This window comes from Pan troglodytes, chromosome 10, assembly GCF_028858775.2.
Source record: "Pan troglodytes isolate AG18354 chromosome 10, NHGRI_mPanTro3-v2.0_pri, whole genome shotgun sequence".
Taxonomy (NCBI): domain Eukaryota; kingdom Metazoa; phylum Chordata; class Mammalia; order Primates; family Hominidae; genus Pan; species Pan troglodytes.
In genome coordinates, this window is record NC_072408.2 from 22,297,275 (window position 1) to 22,318,801 (window position 21,527).

At 37.5% G+C, this 21,527-nt stretch overlaps 1 protein-coding gene and 1 long non-coding RNA gene across 5 annotated transcripts in view; one reads left to right on the plus strand and one right to left on the minus strand.

Annotated features, from left to right (window-relative positions):
• LOC134807555 (uncharacterized) overlaps positions 1–1,315 on the plus strand; it is a 63,673-nt gene extending 62,358 nt beyond the window's left edge. The window contains exon 5 of the long non-coding RNA XR_010148273.1: positions 560–1,315. This is a non-coding gene — a long non-coding RNA (uncharacterized LOC134807555). The remainder of the gene's footprint in view (positions 1–559) is intronic.
• RERG (RAS like estrogen regulated growth inhibitor) overlaps positions 1–21,527 on the minus strand; it is a 126,606-nt gene that overhangs the window by 46,853 nt on the left and 58,226 nt on the right. The window contains exon 3 of one of the 4 annotated variants that reach the window (XM_063786369.1): positions 10,066–10,146. The exons of the other annotated variants lie outside the window; for them this stretch is intronic. Within the exon in view, the coding sequence (XP_063642439.1) occupies positions 10,066–10,146 (81 nt within the window). The remainder of the gene's footprint in view (positions 1–10,065; positions 10,147–21,527) is intronic. 4 annotated transcript variants of the gene reach the window in all.

The following is a 21,527-nucleotide window of genomic DNA, read 5'->3' on the forward strand; positions in this document are numbered from 1 at the left end:
ATAGCCAGTCTTCTGGTGCGTACATTATGTGGGAGCTCGTTGGTCTCCTGCCAAATAGGACAATCAATGTAGGTTGAAATTTGTCTCAATCTCACTCGGCAATCATATTCATAAACACTGCCTCTGTGTCTTATTTAGGTGAGACAGCAACTTAAAGACTATTATGCAAACAGAATTTTCATACCTAGAATTTTAAAAATGTATTAAACTTCAAAAGGGCCTTTCCTAATATTTGATGGAGGAGCTTCAGAATAGTTAATTTAAATGAAATTGTAGTATTATATATTTTCATTTTTTAAAATGTTAAGTTGCTAAGTGTGAAGGCTTTAGACACTGACACCTCATATTGATTCTTGCTTTACAAAGAGACTTGGAAAAGAAACCAGTGTATGTATAAAATGATTAATTGGGATAAGAAACTCAGCTAAGAGATATTCAGACTGGAAAAAACTAAATAAAGAATATAAAACAAGCAATTAAAAAAGGGAAAAAACAGGCATGGTGTTGAAGTATATAAAGTAATCTAACACCACTGTGTTTTTTCATCTTCATTTTCCAGTGTCTATGCTGCATTGTAACTTTTGGAAAAACATGCACACACCTGATGCCACCTGGGTAGGTGTGACCAGAACCTGCCTGTTGGAAAATAAAGGATTAAAAAAATGAAATGAGAGAAAGTGACACATAAAAGGACAACTTAAGGTTTCCGCAAAGCAAATACATAACCAAGCTGATCAACCCTCCAGCATAGTCCTTCTGAACTGTGTTTCCACAGGAAAATGAGGGTAGAGGCAATCACAAAAGTCTTGGCTCTCATCCACCCCTGTGGCCTGCTGACACAGGCCCAGCTTGCCAGAGCACTGGGGTCACAATGAAGTTGCTGCCAGTAGAGCTGCTTTCATTAAAATTGAGTAAGAAGAACAGGTAATGGGGTTGGGCAGAAACTAGGACCTGAAAGTGGTTGGGATTGGGGGACTCCTGTCTTCTAATTGGGAAGGCTGGGTAGGGCTTCTTGGTAGTACCTGATAATTATCTTGTTCTAGCATTTACAGCCTTTCTCTACTCCTGGAGTCACTGCAGGGCCCCCAGGGGACTCTGAAAACAGCCAGTTGTTAAGCAAGGGTATTCTCCACTAGGGCTACAATGAAGTTTATATTATAGAGCTGGATCCTTCACCACTTTTGTGCTGTAAACCATTTGTGCACAGCCTGTGAACTATTTCTCATAATAATACTTTTAAATATATATAAAATATATGTCATTACAAATAAAATCAACTATGATGAAATATCTATAAAAATATTTATAAATATTGATATACTGTTAGAAAAACATTTTTTAAAATAAATAGGTGATATAGTAATTACATTCTTTATTAATATGTTCAATATAATCTGGTCTTGAGCTTATTAATTATGATTTCACATTAATGATGACTAAAAATAACATTTTGAGATATCAGCAACAACTGATACGAATGGAAATATCCATCATTTCTATTAGGGACAAAGTCACAGGTATTGCTAACACTGTGATTTGTTTCTACATTCATCATGGAAGGCAGTGCCAAATGTCATTTAAGGGTGCATGAAAATGTAGATGAAATGTTTTCCCATACAAGTTCACAGACCCCCTGAAATCTATCTGTGGACCCTTTGCTGGATCTGGAGTTCAGGTTAAGAACCCTGCCATACAGGCTTACCCATCCTGATACGGAAGTTTACCACAAATACCACATCAGCTTTCATGCAATTGTATGATAATTACCAACGTTTAAAACAGTGTCACTTTAATCTCTATCTCTCTGATGATTCAGAAATCACTTCAAAATTTTCACAAGAAGTAACATTGTGAGTATCAAAAAATTTGCCCTGTAGACTTGGGGAATGCTCGTTAATGAAATTACTAGGTTCAGAAAATCTCTAATAGTTGTTAGTATTTTCTTTCTAAACAAGAATGTGCAACAAATGATGCAAGAGCAGAATGGTATTATCATTGCTTTGTGAGTCCTCAGGAGAAAGAAATAGAGTGATCAATATAATCAATAAAACAAGGCAGTTTAAGCTTAGTCAGACCCTGAAGTCAGGCACATTTTCATGCAAATCTCAACCCTACTACTCACATTTGACAAGTTATTTACTTCTCTAAACCTGTATCTGAGCTACAAAATAGGGATAAAAATAGTGCCTATCTCATAGAGATATTGAGGGGATTAAACGAGGTAATACATGATAAAATGCTAACTCAGGCTCTGTTGTTATAGGATCCATTGCCCCTCTTGCAAAATGGGAAAATGGAAACCATCTTCAAGTCTGTCAGACATCTCTAAGCCTGTCTTTTCTTTCAGCCTCTTTTCTTGGAGTTGCTCTATATTTTCCACTGTAGTGGATGGCCTCCGTTTTTCATTCTGCATTGCAGGAATCTTGAAGAATACACAGTTTTTGAAAAGAGACAGACAGTTCAAGAAGACAGGGGAAAACAGAAGAGGCCACTTATTTTGCATATAAGACAGATGCTCAGGGCATACCAGAATAGCTTAGAATTATTTGTAATCAGCAGATATGAGTGTAGGTCTGGTATCAGCTTTAAAATGTTTTGTAATGTTGAGAAATATTTTACAATCCATCCACCCCCAGTTTTCCTATGACAAAATGTCAAGAGGGACGTGCAAGAAGCTTGAGAACCAGCAAGTAATTTTTCATATGAATTCCCACTAGTTGGGACTGACTTGAAGGATGTAATTTATGGCCATTCTTGGGAAACGACCATGAAAATGTAGTGCTAAAGCTTGTCAGCTGCTTCCTGTCCCCTAAAGTGGTAGAGATAACTTACCAGAGTGTCCCATTTTCACTCTTTTTGGTTCCCACATTATACTTACAGATACAAACAAATAAAAACAATACAAACACGAAAGAGAACTCCAACTTCAAAGCATGCAAAGATAACTGATGACTAGGAAATAAGAGCTTTGGCTGCTTATTTGAATAAGCCAGGCTTTTCTTTTTCATCACAGTGAAATGTAAATGACTGCCTTTACTGATGAGAAAATTTTGTTTTTCAACATTTTTTTGTCACTCTTTTGTATATATTTTCAAACTTAGAAAAAAGCTATGAGAAAAGATTACATAACTCTCATATTCTGTTTATCCAGATCCACAAACTGTTTACATTTTTCCCATTTGTTTTATCATTCACTCTCCCTTCTCTCTATACATAAATATTTATGTATAAATAAATATATATACACACACACATTCACATTTTTCTGTACCTGAGAATAAGTTGGAGACATTTTGCCTCCTTATATTTAAGTGTTTCAATATCTATACTTCATAATAAATACATTTTGTAGGATAACAAAAGTATAATTATCAATATCAGAAAATTTAACATGATGCAATGACATTATCTAATCCACAGTCTATATTTGAATTTCTTCAATTGTCCCAATCATGCCCTTTCTAGTTACTTTCCTCTCCTTGGTCCAGGATCTAATCTAGGACTGAACATAGCATTTAGTTGTTATAACTCTTTACACTCTTTTAAATTGGAATAGTTCCTCAGTTTTTTTGTTTTTTTTGTTTTTTTTGAGATAGAATCTCGCTCTGTCATCCAGGCTGGAACACAGTGTTATGATCTTGGCTCACTGCAGCCTCGACCTCCTGGGCTCATGTGATCTTCCCACTTCAGCTTCCCAAGTAGCTAGGATTACAGGCACACATCACCACACCTGGCTAATTTTTGCATTTTTTTAAGAGATGGGGTCTCACTGTGTTGCCCAGGCTGGGATCAAACTCCTGGGCTCAAGCGATCCACCTACCTCGGCCTCCCAAAGTGCTGGGATTACAAGTGTGAACCATTGTGCCTGGTCTCTCAGCATTTTTTAATGATATTTCATCTTTGACATTTTTGGAGAGTATAAGGAATTTTGAAGAGTACACAGTTTTTGAAGAGAGACAGACTAAAATGTCCCTCAGTTGTCTAATACTTTCTCATAATTAGATTCGGATTAGGTATTTTGGGGCAGAAATGCTACAGAACGATGTGTGTCCTTCTTAGTGCTTCATATCAGGAGGCATATGTTGTTGGTTCATGTCCCATCATTGGTGACATGAACTTTATTTTATTAAGGTGGCATTATTTTATTTTATTTTATTTTATTAAGGTGGCATTTTTTTAGAATTTTCCACTGTAAAGTTATTATTTTTCTATCTGACAATTAATGAGCAATTTGTGGAAGATATTCTGAAACTATGTAAATATCCTGATCCTCACCACACTTTCACTCATTAGTTTCAGCCTCCACTGGTGACTCCTGCCTGAATCAATTATTTTGATAATTTCCAAATGATAGTTTTCTAACTTGTCATTTCTTCTACATTTATTGGTTGATATTCTATTGTAAAAAAGAACTTGTCTTTCTCCCTGTTGATTTTTTTATACACTTACTGTTTATATCAACAGGGAACCATGTATTCTTTTTTTGTTCAATGGATTGTAATCCATTACTGACATTACTTTGTCTCAGAAGTCACCAGGGAGAGCCCTTTCAAGCTGGTTCTTGTGTCCTCTTGATAGGTCCCTACCATTTGTGGCCTACAACCACAATAGTAGTTCATGCTTTTGCATAATTTGCTGCCTTACTAGTACAGAAATACCTTTTTAGTTCTCACATAAAGATAATTATTTACTTTTACAGAAGGGAGAATTATTATTGATTTAACTATATATTTTAAACATTGTATTTGGCTTATCAGGATTTTTAGTTTTCAAATAAAAGTTATTGATTTGGACATATTTATATCTATTGATACAATTTAAAAAATCTTAATGGAGGGCTGGGCGCGGTGGCTCACGCCTGTAATCCCAGCACTTTGGGAGGCCGAGGCGGGCAGATCACGAGGTCAGGAGATCGAGACCATCCTGGCTAACACAGTGAAACCCCGGCTCTACTAAAAATACCAAAAAATTAGCCGGGCGTGGTGGCGGGCGCCTGTAGTGCCAGCTGCTTGTGAGGCTGAGGCAGGAGAATGGTGTGAACCCGGGAGGCGTAGCTTGCAGTGAGCCGAGATTGTGCCACTGCACTGCAGCCTGGGCGACAGAGCAGGACTCCGTCTCAAACAAACAAACAAAAAAATCTTAATGGAAACAAAACAAACAACAACAAAAAATCCCAACCAAATTTATCTTCCAAACAATGGAAAAGGGTGAGATTTAATGCATCTTGGCCTAAGACAATTAAGAAAATTTTGATATTCCATAGTTGATATAAGAAGGAAGAAAACAGTAGAGATTATCATACATTTTGGAAAATAGAGGGAAAAATGAACACGAATATTTAGTATCTATAACAAATTTCTACTTGTATAAAACAGCAAATCTGTTTCATTATAATGGCTAAGTACAGTTCTCCACAGTTGAGCAGTTTTTATTTGTACACTTCTATATATGTGCATATATATATGTGCACATTTTGGTCATTTTTTTTTTTGTTTTGAATCCTTGTCTTGATATTGTACTGAAAACAGTAGTGTTAGGTTGTGTATATTTCACGAATTCTAAGTACAAAGCACTGTGACCCTCGCTGGGCAGCACAGTAACCATGCGCGGGTACCGGCCACTTGACAAGCTGAAATGAGGCACACAGGGATTGCAGCAGGTGCAAAGCATCTCAGGTGCCGCTGAAACATGGCTTTTTAGAAAACTTTTGTTAAGGGCTTTTCAAAACTTTTGTTAAGGGCTCCATCTATAAAGGAAACAAGAAGAAATCACACCATAAAAGGTATGCAGAATTTGGAGTGTAGCCTTAGATTTGTTAACCTTTCAATCTCAATTTCTTCATGTCTAAAATAGAAAACACAGTAATATTTACATTATTTATCCCACAGGATAATTTTAGTGATCCAAAGAGATACTGCCACAATAAAATACTTTGCATATGAAAAATAATTATATTAATTATGATCACGCTTTGTCCAAAGACATTTGAAGGCATTACATAGAATGCTGGAAGTCAAGAATTAACGCAGCCCCACACCTTGGATGGCAGCATAGTGAAGATGGAGATGTAAGAATTGAATTGGAAAAATACATCAGGGTTTGCTCAATAAGCATTAAAGCCTTAGGGAATAATACTCCTTAGAAACAGGGGCATCGGCTGGGCGCAATGGCTCCCACCTGTAATCCCAGCACTTTGGGAGGCCGAGGCGGGCAGATCATCAGGTTAGGAGATCAAGACCTTCCTGGCCAACATGGTGAAACCCCGTCTCTACTAAAAATACAAAAATTACTCAGGTGTGGCGGCACATGCTTGTAGTCACAGCTACCCGGGAGGTTGAGGCATGAGAATTGCTTGAACCCAGGAGGCGGAGGCTGCAGTGAGCCGAGATCACGCCATTGCACTGCAGCCTAGGCAACAGAGTGAGACTCCATCTCAGAAAGAAAGAAAGAAAGAAAGAAACAGGGGCATCACTTAGTGTTTTGCTCTATCTAGTACAAATAAAGTAATAAAGTAGGCCACTGTGTCACACAAAATAATCTGTACATATGGACCATCCCAAGGAAAACATCAGTCAACAAGTGTATTCTTTGGAGAATGTTTATCTTCTCCTTAGGTCCTCTCCGGTCTCAGGAATAATAAGCTAGTTCCTGAAAGCCCCCTGTACAGTGCACAGACCTGTTCACCAAACACTCTGGACCTTCCTTCCTCCTTCTTCCCATTTACATTTTGCCTGTTCAGGAACCAGCCAGATCACCTTCACTCACCATGAATAGCTGGTGCACTCAATTAATTCTCCTGGAAGCACATGCATTTTAGAAAATGATTTTAGAGACTCACTCACTCACTTGATTATTTATCAAGCACCTATTTTGAATCAGAACCTATGTTAGGAGCCTGGACTTGAACCATACACAAGACCTACAGTCTCTGCCTTCATGCAGCTTACTATCTGGTGGTAAGGATATATAACTAAAGAATCAATACTACCAATAACAATAATAATAATAATAAACCATATTGTTGACCATTTACCATGTGCCAAGCACTGTTCTAAGTATTTTGCATTAAAAATCCTCTTCCCAAAACATACAAAGTATATTCTGTTATTATTCCCATTTCACAGGTTTAAAAATTAAGTCTTATGAAGCTTAAATAATTTTCATACAGTTACTAAGAGGTGGAGGCAAAATTTAAACCCAGTATCTTCAGTACCTGGTAAGGAGATTCGAGAGCATTGTAGAAATATATTGTAACTTAGACTAGTGGTAGGAACGGAAAGTTTCTCTGACGAAGTGCTGTCTAAAGAAAGACTTGAAAAATGAGACTACTGCCTTAATCAAAATGAATCTCTTATGAATTTCAGAATACTTACACAGAACAAGAGCAAAGCAATGGGAAGAGGAATGTTTGAGGGCCGAAGGACCTAAATCTCATTGCTGAAATGGCAGACCACTCTGGTTATGCACTGAGTGAACCAAGGCCCAGGCACAGCCCTGGCCAAGGACTGCCTCCAGGAGAAAGTATGTCTTACGTCAATCAGAATAAAAAAAGAAATCAGGAGATCAAATATTCCAATGTATCAGATAAATCCTCCAGCTAAGAGGACTGGGGAGAGCTTGGGCACATAAATATTAACTATACAGGCTTAAAATCCATAATTAAGAACCCCATTAGAGTTTTCTCTCATTCTTAGAGACAGGTCCTATAGCATTGCTTTTATGATGAAGGAATAATTAAGATCCCTAATTACCATACATGTCCCATTATACATAAGCATTATACATCCATTGGTCAAAACATAAATGGTAATACAATGGATGGGAGTATTGAAGTGAGAAAAGGCAGCAGAGAAGGCCTTCTTCTACATACATGAAGAGCTCTTTTGTTCTCAAGGAAGGAAAATAAAGCATGAAGAATTTTTTAAAAACACAACCAAATAAATTTACGGTGTGGTTTCAGCTTTATTTTTCTGGGCTCTTAAAGATGACCTAGTCCAATTCCCTTATTTCACAAATGTGAAAATAATCTCAGAAAGATAAACTTGCCTATCATCACATAGCTAATTCCTGCCACTGTGAAAAATGGAACCTAGACCTCCTTACAATATTGCTCTAGACCTTAGAGTCCTATAACATACGTTTATATTGTGAAGAGTTTCCATTCTTCCTATTAGCAATAGGTTTTATGGAGATGTTCATGTTAAGCCTAGATTTTTGCTAAGAATTTTGATGAACTTTGCTGAAGCAATATGAGTATTATTTGCCCTTGAGCCCCCGGTTGTGTTAACGAGGATCCCTAGTTTCAACCTTTTGTTGAAACATCACAAAATGTAGGTGAAGACTATAGCACTTTCTTTTGCAGTGAGTCAACAATGCCAGAAGCACTACACAAAAGCCAAGCAGATGTTACCCCTGCCAGGTGGCCTGATATTGAAAAAAGAGAAATAAATAATATGCTAGAAAAATTGGATGACTCAGGGAGCACGGAAGAAGAAGAGATGAAGATTAAAATTGATAACATCATTTTGTGACTCAGAGTCATTTTTCCTGGATCATATTTCAAACGTTGCCCTTGTTAATTTTCCAATGAATATACAGATTTGAAAGCAAAGGAACAATGACCCAAAAGAACTAAGATTCGACATGAATGTGAAGAATTGGGTTACATAGGGGAAGTGTTTCCAGTAGCGGATAAGACATACATGTGGAATAGAGGAAAGAAAGTAATTTAATAGTCAGATGGTCTCTGCTGCGATTCCAGATCTGCTCAGTGAGAGTGTATCATAGAGTCTAGCCAGGAAAACAGAAACCACTCTATGTCTTTCAAACCGATGCATTTAATCGAGGGAAATTATTATCCAAAATGATGAAAAACCTGAGAAGCCAGTTAGGAGATGGAAGGCAACAGGAGAAAACTGTAACCACAACTAGAGGTGATGAAACAACAGGAGGAAATAGGTAACCAGAGCCCAGCATCTGGAGCCGTCCAGGAGAAGCTGGAGTCAGTGAAGACTGCCTAGTGGGAAAGACGATCATTGAAGGAGGAGCTTTCTTAAGGTAATTAGAACTCTAGATGGGACCCAATTACTCCACAGGAATGGAAACATCACAGGAAATACTACAGGAAGGGGTAGGGCGGAGAGAGAGAGGAGAGTGGAGAGAGGAGAGAGAGAGAAATATTGTGGTTTTTCCTTTCCATATTGCAGTCTTCTGCTACTACCTCACATTGGCCAAATGTGCCAGAAATGAAGAGGAGAAGAGAGACAAGGAAATGCAGTTCTATTTAAAACAGAGCAAAGCAGGGAAAGAGCAAGAATGGATGAGGTTACTCAGTTAATTGGCTAGCACAAGGCACAGTTAATAAAGTCTGACTCCAGAAGACTCACTGAGCCAGTCCTGACTGGAGCAAGTTTTACATAGGGGCTCCATTACCATTTGTGGGGCCTAGATTCATCCATCCTCCTCTCTAGAGCTTCTGAAGTAAGCTCAAAACTCACTGCCTATTCACCAAACTTTAGACTTCCCCTAAACAATCAAAGTATTTGGGACATCCATAAAGCTAATGTCCAGCTTACCACATGAGCCTTCTCTGAAACTACTCCCTTCTTTTGAGACTTTGACAGCCTCTGAAGCTCATTAATTCCCACTTCCAAGGGACATGAACAAGGCTTGCACCCCCAACTTTGGGCTAGAATATTGATCCGAAAAGGATTGATCATCTGGGGCCTCAGTGCAGCCACCTATTAGATGTCCTGTATCACCACTAGCAAGTTTCTCCAGGCTCTGTTTCCACCCACCCATTGGACCGCCTTGATATAGTCAACAGCAGAATTTTCTATGAGTTGCCATACCCTGAGCTGTATAGACTTTGTCTTAGGGGCCAACAGAACCACTGTTTATTGGGCTTGGATTACCCATGGTCCACTAAGCAGTCACATTGAATTTTCCTTCTTTATCTCTCCCTCAGAAATTTGCCACCCACAAAAGGTGTTAACTAGCACAAAATAGTCAAAGGTGTATGAGAATAAGATAGAGTTAAAACAAAATTTCCTTTGGAAAATTGACCTTTTGCACCTGGAGAGAATCCAAAGCGTGTTATTGAAGCTTTCCAGTGGAGCACTCTCTTCATTAAGCCAGGGTGCCGCTCTGGAAATTTTAATGTAAGAGCAAATTGTCAATAATCCTCTTGGCACTAAAGGTTGTGCTCTCTCTTTGAGGTCTCGAACAGCTCTCCAGAGCAGACTCAGAGCTAAATGAAGAGTAGGAACAAAATGTACCAAAACCCAAATTGATTCTGAGGACATGATCAGATTCTCAGTCATTTGCCTTGTCCGTGTGGCACTTTAAAGCTGAAGGTTAAGGGAAGGACTCCTGCTGAGCCCTGGCTGCATTAGTCATAGCAGCATGTCTTTGAGCGGCGACCACTCAAAGACAGCAAATTACGGATTTCTGCCTCTGCATGTAAACTGTCTCCGTACAACTAAGGAAACTAGATTGGAACTCATGTACCAAACACTTCTTCTAGCCAACAATCTTTTAACTTCTGCCAAGACTTTTTTTTTAACTAAAATAAAGTTGCTCAAGCTCCAAAAATAACATCTGTTGCTCAGAGTAACATTTTCAAACAACATAATAAATTGTACTTCCAGAAAATATACACTTTATGCTTCCCTAAGGGAACCCACAAATGGGTGATGTGGGATTCTCAGCTCCTTCATTTCATGTACTGCCTGCCCTTAGGCAAGTTGTTTAGGTGGTATGGGTGGTGGTAAGACTCACCATGAGAAATTTACCTTCATTTACAGCATGTAGGGACTGGAGTAGCCTTAACTAACAACCCTCCCCAGATGAGCCTGGCAGGTTAGCAGAATGAAGTTTTAAAATGGGGTTATGATGCCCTGGAGTAGGTACCAGGGAGAGCCAAAGAGGTTAAACAATCATATTATTAACTGTAACACTCCAATTATGGCACATTTTTAAATTCCCTGAAAGTTAAATACTTTCTGAGATCAACTAACGGCCTCACTCTTAATTCTGAAACCTGCCAATCTTAGGATCTTATCCTCTCCAACTCTCCCTGTCAACCTTTTAGAGATGGAAGACGGGCTAAGCATGTATGTGCTTCGATCACAATTGGCTCCATGACTGTAAGCTCCCCTGACCATTTCCTAGGTACACCTAGGTCACTAGTATAAGAGACTGGGAGAGGTTGTGCAGGTTATGTATAATCATTATCACTACTAGAGATAATTCAAAACCCTCATTTCCATATGCACAGGGTAAAAGACTTAACTCCATGAGAACCCTCATTTCTAATTTGAGAAGAAATTCCAAAGATATTTTTATTGTTATCAACTTCTTAAAAGCATGAGATAGCCCTGCTGTCTGCCTTGGCCAGGATGTGGCTGCCAAGGGCAGAGTAGCAAGGAGGCCTAGAGAGTAAGCCCAGGGTTTCTTCTAGATTGAAAGGTATTGAAAATAAATAGCCACCCTCATGGGCTTGCAAGATTTTTTAGAACTAGAACATAATATTCATACAATTCATCCAATTGAATCAAATTCCTTAATCCTATGAAGGTGTTATGCAAAAAGAATGGGAAAATATGAATTTCAGTGTCTCCTTTTTAATTTTGGGACTCTGGACAAGTCACCAAGGCACTCTGAGCTTCAGTCTCATGATAATTGATGATGATGATGATGATGATGATGGGGATGGTGGTGATGGTGGTGATGGTGGTGGTGGTGGTGGTGTTGGTGGTGGTGTTGGTGGTGGTGGTGGTGGTAGGGGTGATGCCACTGCAGCTGCTTACCTTCCCTAATGCATACATTATGTGAAATTCACATCAGCATATATGAAATGACTTTATGATAAGATATGGTGCTTTGAAAGTATTTATTGTTGTTGCTTTCATTGTTGTTGTTATTCAGAATGTTGTGTCAACCACTATACTGCCTGACAAACGGATGGACTAGATCACTTTTAAGAACTTTCCTGACCCTAAGATTCAGTTTTGCTATATGTTCACGTGCTTTCTCATGTTCTAAGGTCAAAACGTCAATGAAAATATAATGTCTTACAAGCAAGGCAGGTCTTATTAAGCCGACAATGCATAGGCAAGCCTTGGTGCAGAGGGTACATTTTCTTACCAAGTATAGGGCATGTATAAAAATTACTGAGGGTTAATCTGACTTGGCCTTCCCAATTAAGCCTGCCTGGAGGCCTGAGCAAACCAGAATGTCCCAGACACTAGACTTGGCCTGGGTTGAATGTGACTATCTGCTGGGTTGCCCTGAGAGGAGTCCAGGCTCTAGATTGGCCCTCCCTCTTTGTTCTGTAGTGAATTTAAAGGGGATTTAGGTTCTGCATCAGAAAGACTCCACCCCAGCTCTAAGTCAATGCCTGCCTCTTCTGGAGAAGCGGTTCTCAAAGTTCAGCATCAGCAGAATCACCTGGGGAGGGGCTTGTTAACACCCAGATTGCTGGACCCCAGCCCCGGGGTTTCTGATTCAGCTGGTCTAGGGTGGGGCATGGGTAACTGCATTTCTAAGACGGTGCTGGTGCCGCTGCTCTTAGGACCATGTGTTGAGAAGCAATGTTCGGGAGAAACCATCATATATTCTGGTATCTAAATTGACCCTTTAAATATGCCAAAAAGACAGGCAGTTTTGTGAGCTGTTTTTGATGGAAGCTGGAATGGAGATACTTTAAAAAAGATAGTAGTAGTGGGTGTTAACTTTAAAAATAGATAATCTAGTTATATAAATTACATCCAAATAAAGCATTCCTTTTTTTGCATAGACTTCCCTGTTTAACATTTCTAATAAAGACAAAAAAATCATACTTTTTTGGATTAGTCATTTTTCCCATCTCTGGCTATTAAAAGTGAACAGTTTTAATTGGTTTTTTGCTCAAATTGAGGCAAAAGGCTTTCAGGTTGGTGACACAGTTACAAATTGCCCTTTGAAAGTTGAATAACAATTGGGAACTATGGCCCTGAGAGAAGGTAATGTCAACTGTACACCTCAGTTTTTCCTTTCATTATGCCTACAAGTCTGGCTTATGATTGCCTCTCATCTAATTAACCAATTAGGCTTTTCACCTTTTTGTTGGGACACTCAAATGTCCAAGGCTCTGCTTTAATAGTACATTCCGTCATCATAAAAATGTGTGCAATTCCCTACTTTCCAAAGAAGATTGCATTTCTTGAGATTTATGTGCTGTTTTCAAGTTCAGTATTAATGATTTGGATGTGGTCCCCTGCAGCTTTAATCACTCACCACAAATAAGAGGTGAAATATAAGCACCATTTAGCTTCTTCGTTGCGGTCTGCCTTATTAGCAGGAGAGCAACACAACAGCGAGAGAGTTCTGCACTGAGTCTAAAGACTCAATTTCCATTCCAGCTCAAACGCTTACTGGTTCCAGGACCTTGAGGAAACCCTTTGACTCCCCAGAGGTTTTTCAATTTTGAAATGGGGCCAATAACCTGTGCCTGGACTACTTCAGAGGGTTGTTTTGATGATCAAAATCAAAATGAGATAACGCAAGTGAGAGCACTTTGGAAATTCATAAGTCTTGAAAGAGTCAAGATCTCCTTCTTCCTGGTGTCATGTTGTGGGTTCAGTGTATTCTCTGTGATGGATTGTTAGTTTGCCCTGGACTGTGTCCGCAGGTTTCATTCCTGCTCCCAGCAAGCAGTTTCTCAAATGTGTGCTGCTGGTTCCTACTTGAAGACTGATGAAAAATGATGACAGCCCCATATCAACTCGCCATGATAATCCTAACATTTCTCTGCCACTGTAAAGGTAATAAAGTCATTTTCAAGCACATGATGTTTCTTAACCTTTATAACCCTGTGCAGTTAATATTATTTCTCTCAATTCGCAGATGAGGAAACAAAGATGCAGATTCTTATTGTCTTCTCAAGTACATAGTGAGGAGCAGAACCTTTTCTTCTGGAAAACCAGATTTAAAGAAATAAGTACATAGGCAACTCAAGGGTATGGTCTGCTGATACACTAAAGGTTTGTTGTTGTTTTGTTTTGTTTTTCTGTTTTAATGACTCTGGAGATGAAAGGTTGTAAATCAAGGGAATCCCAAGTTAAGAAAATAAAACACGTTCTCATTGGTTTGCCAGTGAAATGAATGATAAGTGCAAACTTAAACCTACAAGATTGAGGAGGTGAAGTTTAAATAGTAACTTCTATAAGAGCCAACCTATAAAAACAGGTCTGTAGTGTTCCTTCTGACTATACAGGGGTGTGATGGTTAATTTTATGCATTAACTTAACTGGATCACAGGATGCCCAGATGTTTAGCTAAACATTATTTTGGGTGTGTCTGTGAGGCTGTTTCCAGAGAGATTAGCATTTGAATTGATAGACTGAGTCAAGATTGCCCTGACCAACGCAGTTGGGTATCATCCAATCCTTTGAGGCCCGGACCAGAAGCCAAGAAGAAGGAAGGGAGAATTTGTCCCCTCTGCCTGACTGCTTGAGCTGAACATTGATCTCCTCCTCCTCTTGGCACTTCTGGTTCTCAGGCCTCAGACACAGACTGGAATCTACACCATCTGTGGACCTTTCCTGGGCCTCCAGCTTGCAGACAGCAGGTCTGCAAAATCAGATCAGCAGATCTGTGGAACCATACAGCCTCTGCCATCATGTGAGCCAGTTCCTTATAATAAATCTATTTACATGTATGTATATATCTTATTGGTTCTGTTTCCCTAGAGAACCCTAATACAAAGGATTCCCTCTCAGATATGTATAGAAACTTATTTTTATGAGTTTCTAGCCAGGCATTCATGTGATACCAATTCTTGGCCAGTACTAAACTTTGACTCTTAATGATTAAACCACACTCTTTAGGGAAACCACAATGTGGGGACACATTAACAGAAGCCAAACACCACACAAGCAATGAAACAAGAAGGACACACGTCATCTGCTAAAAATGTGTGTGTGTGTGTGTGTGTGTGTGTGAAACATCAGGGATCAACAATGCATGAGTTTGGGAAGACCAGATGATGAGACCCAGCTTACAAGGTATTTTGTATTTCTAACTGTTATAAAGCCCGCCAGATTCAAAGTAAGTGAGAAATACAGATATAGAAATGGCACTCATAAATGAATTCAACTCCAAAGTGAATAAAACTTAAGACTATTTTAAAATAAAAGTGCAATTTTATTTAAATAAAATAAATGCTTTGAGTTATTTTAAAATAAATATTAGAAGAGCGAACCCAAATGTAAACTATGGACTTGGGTGATAATGATGTGCACTGTAGGTTCATAATTAATTGTAAGATATTTACCACTCTGGCACAGGAGGCGGATGGTGGGGTAGCCTGGGTGTGTGTAGGGGGCAGGGAGTGGGAGGACAGAGGGCATATGGGAACTCTGTACTTTCTGCTCAGTTTAGCCCTGAACCTAAAACTGTCCTAAAAATAGAGTGCTTTTTTAAAAAAAGAAAAATTAATTTTTTAAAAGCACATTTTCTGGAGTTGTGATCTTCAGGATTACTGCTAGCAATTGCATTTTACAAACATGCAGAGGCCAGTGGCTTCCAATCTCTGAGTATAATATGTTGGTCTGGAGGATAGACTCTGTTTACCTTTTGGATCCAGACTTTGGTTCTGAATGAACATATTTTATAGAACATGCAACGGGCAGCCGAGCTCGAGGAAGCCTGCAGAATTCTGCAGTGTGAAGGCACACTGAGCAGAGATGGCATTTCCAGTTTTCACAGAAGATGCCACAGCTCTTGCATATACTGTATCTCCTTCCAACTTAAGTTCCCAAAAGGTAAAATCACCCTAAACAACCACTTTTAAAAGTCTAAATCACTTTCCTAAAAACCAGAGGAAATAAAAATCACAGTTAATATAAAACCAACTACTAATACTTCCTCTTCTACTACATGACTGTGTGCATAAATAAAGCTCTGCAGACAATTCAAGGGAGCTTTAGAAAATCCCAGGTATCTACATAGTTTATTGTTCTCTTTGATTTACCAATAGGGAGAATTTAATTGGTGCATTTATTGTGTTTATCACTGTAGTAACATGAATGAAAATTTTCAGGTCTCTGTCTGGCTTAGAAGGATCACTGCAATGCGATGCCACTGTCTTCCTTCAGGATGCACCCACGTGCTGAGGGATGTGTGCATCCACCCATTTAGGAGGCTATAATCAAAGCTGGTGGTCAGAGCTGGTGTTGGACCTTCCTACTGCCAAGTATGAGTTGATTAATAGCATGAATTTTTACTCCACCTTGTGGTCTTCTGATTTTTCCCCACATATCAGTACCTTGAATTTACAGTACGATTAGTAGACTTTGAACAAATATTTTAACTGAATGACTAACTGAATAAATGATTTAATTAACACAAGGTGAGTTCAGGGACCAAATAATTTGGATGATTTACAAGGTTCATGAAAGAACAGCAGATAAGGCTGGACTGTGGATTGGAGATAGAGTGTAGGATATCCTGAATGCCAGCTGAGGAGGTGGGAGGAGAGGAGCCTCCAGAGGTTTCTGAGTGGGGCGGGAGCACAATCAAAGCATGCTTTAGTATGACTGTGATTAGAAGTCATGAGTCAAAGTAAATATCTGAGAGACATACCTAAAAAACAATTTTCTCTTCTTATTTTTCATGTTGTTAATGAATTATTTTTAAGTGGGTTTTAAGTTAACCTGAAAAGGTCTTGAAATTGCAATAAAATTAAAACATTCCATTTCCCAGAGCTCATGCAAAAGAATATTTCATAAGTGATGTATTTCCAAGGAAAAGAACATTGGCATACTCTGACTACATGCTACCTAAAATAATAGAGGTTATTGGTTAAACATATTAATAATGAGAATCATACTAATAGTTAATAAGCTTATGTGTAGTTCTCCGACTTTTTTGAAATAATTTAAACATGTGTTAAGACCTAACATCTTTACTTATTCTTTAAAGCTACATACAGCTTTTTAAAAATAGCTTTATTAAAGAAATAATTAACATATCACAAAACTCAGCCATTTAAGTGTACAATTCAATGGTTTTAGTAAATTTGCAGAGTTGTACAACCATCAACACAGTCTAATTTTAGAATATTTTCATCACTAAAAAGAAACCCCATATGCATTAGCAGTCAATTCTCACTCCACGCCCATCCATCCCCAGCCCTAGGTAACTTAATCTTTCTGTGTCTATAGATTTGCTTATGCTGGACATTTCATTAAAATGGTATCATACAATATGTGGTCTTTTATGACTAGTTTGTTTCACTTAGCATAATGTTTTCAAGATTCATCCATGTTATAGCATGTTTGAGTATGTATTTCTTTTTATACTGAATAATATTCCATTATATGAATAAGCTATTTTTTAATCCATACATTCATTTATGGACATTTGGGTTGTTTTTATTTTGGGCTATTATGAATAATTCTCCTAGGAACTTCCATGCACAAGATTTTATGTAGGCATATTTTTTCTTTCTATTGGATATGTATCTAGAAGCAGAATTGCTTGGTCATCTGGTAACTCCATGTTTTACATTTTTAGGAGCTGCCAAACTGTTTTCCAAAATAGCTACACTATTTTACATTCCTATCAATATTATTTGAGGATGTGGCAGTTTACCACATCCTTGCCAATGTTTGTTACTATTTTTAATTAAAGCTATCCTAGTGGGTGCAGGTGGTATCACATTGTGGATCACATTGTGGTTTTGATTTGCATTTCCCTAATGGCTAATCAATGTGAACATCTTTTTATGTGCTTATTATTCATTGTATATCTTCTGTGGATAAATATCTATTCAAATCCCTTGTCCATTTTTAATTGGGTTATTCATCTTTTCATTATGTGAGGGTTCATTATAAATTCTGGCTACAAATCCCTTCTCATATATTTGAATTGAAAGTGTTTTCTTCCATTCAGTGAGTTTTTCTTTTACTTCCTTTGATAATGTCCTTTAATGCATAAAAAGTTTCCAGTTTTCATAAAGTTCAATTTATCAATTTTTTCTTTTGTCACTTATGCTTTTTGTGTTATATCTATAAAAATCACTGCCTAACCCAAAGTCACAAACACTCTTAGGTTTTATTCTAAAAATTTATCATTGTAGCTCTTATTTTTAGGTCTATAATCCATTCTGAGTTAAATTTTGCAGATAGTGTGAGGTACAGGTCCAACTTCATTCTTTTGCATTCAGTTATCCCAGAACCATTTGTTGGAAGTACTATTCTTTCTTTACAAAATTGTGTTGGTACCTCTGCCAAGGATCAATTCTTCATAAATATATGGGTTTATTTCTGGGCTGTCAATTCTATTCTGTTGATCTATATACCTATCCTTGTGCCAGTACCACACTGTTTTGATTAATGTAGCTTTTATAATGAGTTTTGAAATCAGGAAATATGAGTGTCCAAGTTTGTTCCTCTTTTTCAAGATTGTTTACCTATTCTGGGTCTATTGCATTTCCGTATAAATTTTAAGATCGGCTTGTGAATTTCAGCAAAAATTCCAGATAAAAAAATTTTTATAGGGATTGCAATGAATCTGTAGATCAGTTTGGAGAATACTCCCATCTTGTCATCTTAACAATATTAATTCCTCCAATTCATAAATAAATATGGGCTTTTCCCTTATTTCAGTCCTTTAAAATTTCTTTCAGTAATATTTTATACTTTTCATTGTATAAGTACGACACTTGTTAAATTTATACCTAAGTATTTTAATCTTTTTATTCTATTGTTAATAAAATTATTTTCTTAATTTCATTTTTAATTTTGCATTGTTAGTATATAGAAATATAATAGAGTTTTGTAAATATCTTGCATCTTGAAACCCTGATAAACTCATTTATAATTTTTAATTGAATTCCTGAATATTTTCTATATACATGATGATGTTGTCTGCAAATAGTTGTTTTACTTTTTCCTTTCTAATATGGATACCTTTTATTTAAAAATACTTTTATTCTGCCTTTTATATTTACTTATGCAGTTACCTTTACTAATGCTCTTTATTTATTCCTGTGGAGTCAAGCACTCCCTATTGTCCTTTCATCCTTTCAATTCTGTATGAAGGATTCCTTTTAATACGTTTTGTAAGGCAGTCTTGATAGAGACAAATTCTCTCAGTTTCTGTTTGTCTGGTAGTGTTTAATTTTTCCTTCATTTTTGACATGTAGTTTTGCTGGATGTGAAATTCTTCTATTACAGTCTTTTTCTTTCAGCACTTTAGATACATCAGCCCCGGTAAAAAGTAATTTGAGGAAAAAAAAATAGATATGTCATCCACTGCCTTCTGGCCTATGTAGTTTCTGATGAGAAGCTAATTATTAATCTTCATGAAGATTCTTTACACATGATAGATCATTTTTCCCTTGTTGCTTTTAAGATTCTCTCTCTGCCTTTGTCTGTTGAAAATTTGACTATAATAATGTATAGGTATGGATCTCCTTGAATTTATTCTACTTGGAGTTTGTTGTGTGTGTGTGTGTGTGTATATATATATATATATACATTTAAAATCAAACTTAGGCAGTTTTGGGCCATAATTTTTTCAAGTAATCATTCTGCTTCTTTCTTTCCTCTATTCTCACATTCCAATTACACATATACATTTGTATACTTGATGGTCCCACAGATCTCTGAATCTCTGTTTATTTTTCCTTTCTGTTTCTTACAATGGATAATATCAATTGATCTACATTAAAGTTCACCATTTTTTTTCTTCTGTCAGCTAAAATCTGCTCTTGGGCCTCTCTGGTGCATTTTTCATTTTAGCTTAATACTTTTCAATACCAGAATTTCTATTTTGTTTTTTATAATTTTATCTCTTTATTGATATTCTCTATTTGGTGAGATATTGTTGTCATACTTTCCTTGATTTATTTTCATACGTTTTCTATTAGTTCTTTAAACACTTCATAAAAGCTGATTTAAAATCTTTGTCTAATAACTCTAAGATTTGGGATCCCTCAGGGCCAGTTTCCATTGACTCCTATTTTCCTGTGTATGGATAATTCTTTCTTGCTTTTTTATGTGTCTCTTAATTTCTTATTGAAAATTGGACATTTTAAATAATATAATGTGGCAACTCTGGAAATCAGATCAACACCTCCCAACCAAGGTGTGTGGGTGTGTGTGAGAAAGGTTGCTATCATTTTGTTGTATTTGTTGTTGTTTTTTTGTTTTGTAACTTTCCTAAGCTAATCCTGTAAAGTCTATATTCTTCATAGTGTGTAACCACGGCTCTGTTCAGTTACCTTGTTAATCAGCTAATGCTTGGTCAGAGATTTCTTAAATCCCTCCAAAAATTAAATCTTTCAACCTTTACCCTCAGGCTGTGTGTGTGTGTGTGTGTGTGTGTGTGTGTGTGTTGGGGCATGCTTTCCATGTTCAGGCAGCCAGTTTACAAACTCTACCCTAGACTTCATTTCCTGCTTGCACAGGGCTTCAAGATCAGCCAAAGATTAGAGACTGGGGCCCTCTCAGGTCTTTACCGGGCATACACACAACCTTGCATGTAAGTGCAGCCATCTAGATCCCCAGGAATATCTTAGAGCTCTTGAAAAGCCCCAGGGACATCTCATTTCCCTTATCTACGTTTTAAGTTTCTGGCCAGGCTCTTGTTTATCTCTCATGTTAAGTAATTACCACTAATTGTTTTTGAAAAATTCCCTGGGGATAGGGCTTTTCCTTTAACATATGTTGTGAATCAGATCAAATAACAACTGCTCCTTTTGAGTGGGCTTTTCCAGAGGCTGTGAGATAGGTCAAACAGTGACAGTGCTCTGCAGATAGAACATTCTGTGGAGTTACAAACCCCATCTACCCCGCCAGTGGCTGCACGGCTGCTGTTTTTCATAGCTACTATGATTGTGAGGCTGCTGATTTTCCAGGCTACTGCAGAGATGGGGAAAGAGTGATAACAGGAGATAAAGTTAAAGTACCACAAACTCTGCAGTTCTTAATGAGGTTCAGCAGTTTTTCCTGAATAAGCAGTTTTCAGATTGTTACAAGACTTTGTTAATTTCTAGAAGTCTAAAACGTTATTAGTGTTTTCATGGCTTAGTGTGCCAGTGTTTTCATGGCTTTTATGGCAGGGCAAATTATAGAGGTAGAGGTCCTCATACTGCCATTCCAGAAGTTTCCTACTAGTATTATTTTTAAAGGAAAACAAAGTTTAATTGAAGATTTTCATGCATTATAAATGATTCTTCATCTTTATTTTCAACTATTTTATTTAGGCAATTGCATATTGTAGTTCAAAATTCAATATTAATTTACAGAGTGTGACAGAAGCCTACATTTTCCTAGTTTCTTTCAGCACCTTCTTCATATCACATATTTCCTCGTGTTATATAGAGGGCTGAATCTCCCAAGTAACTCTCCTTCTTATTCCCCTTAATTTAGTTATGCTTTTTTTAACATGTGGTACCCAGAGCCAGACATATTATTTTTTATGTAATCAGATCTTTGCAGGACATACGAGGGCTTTCACATTTCCCCTGTTAAGGG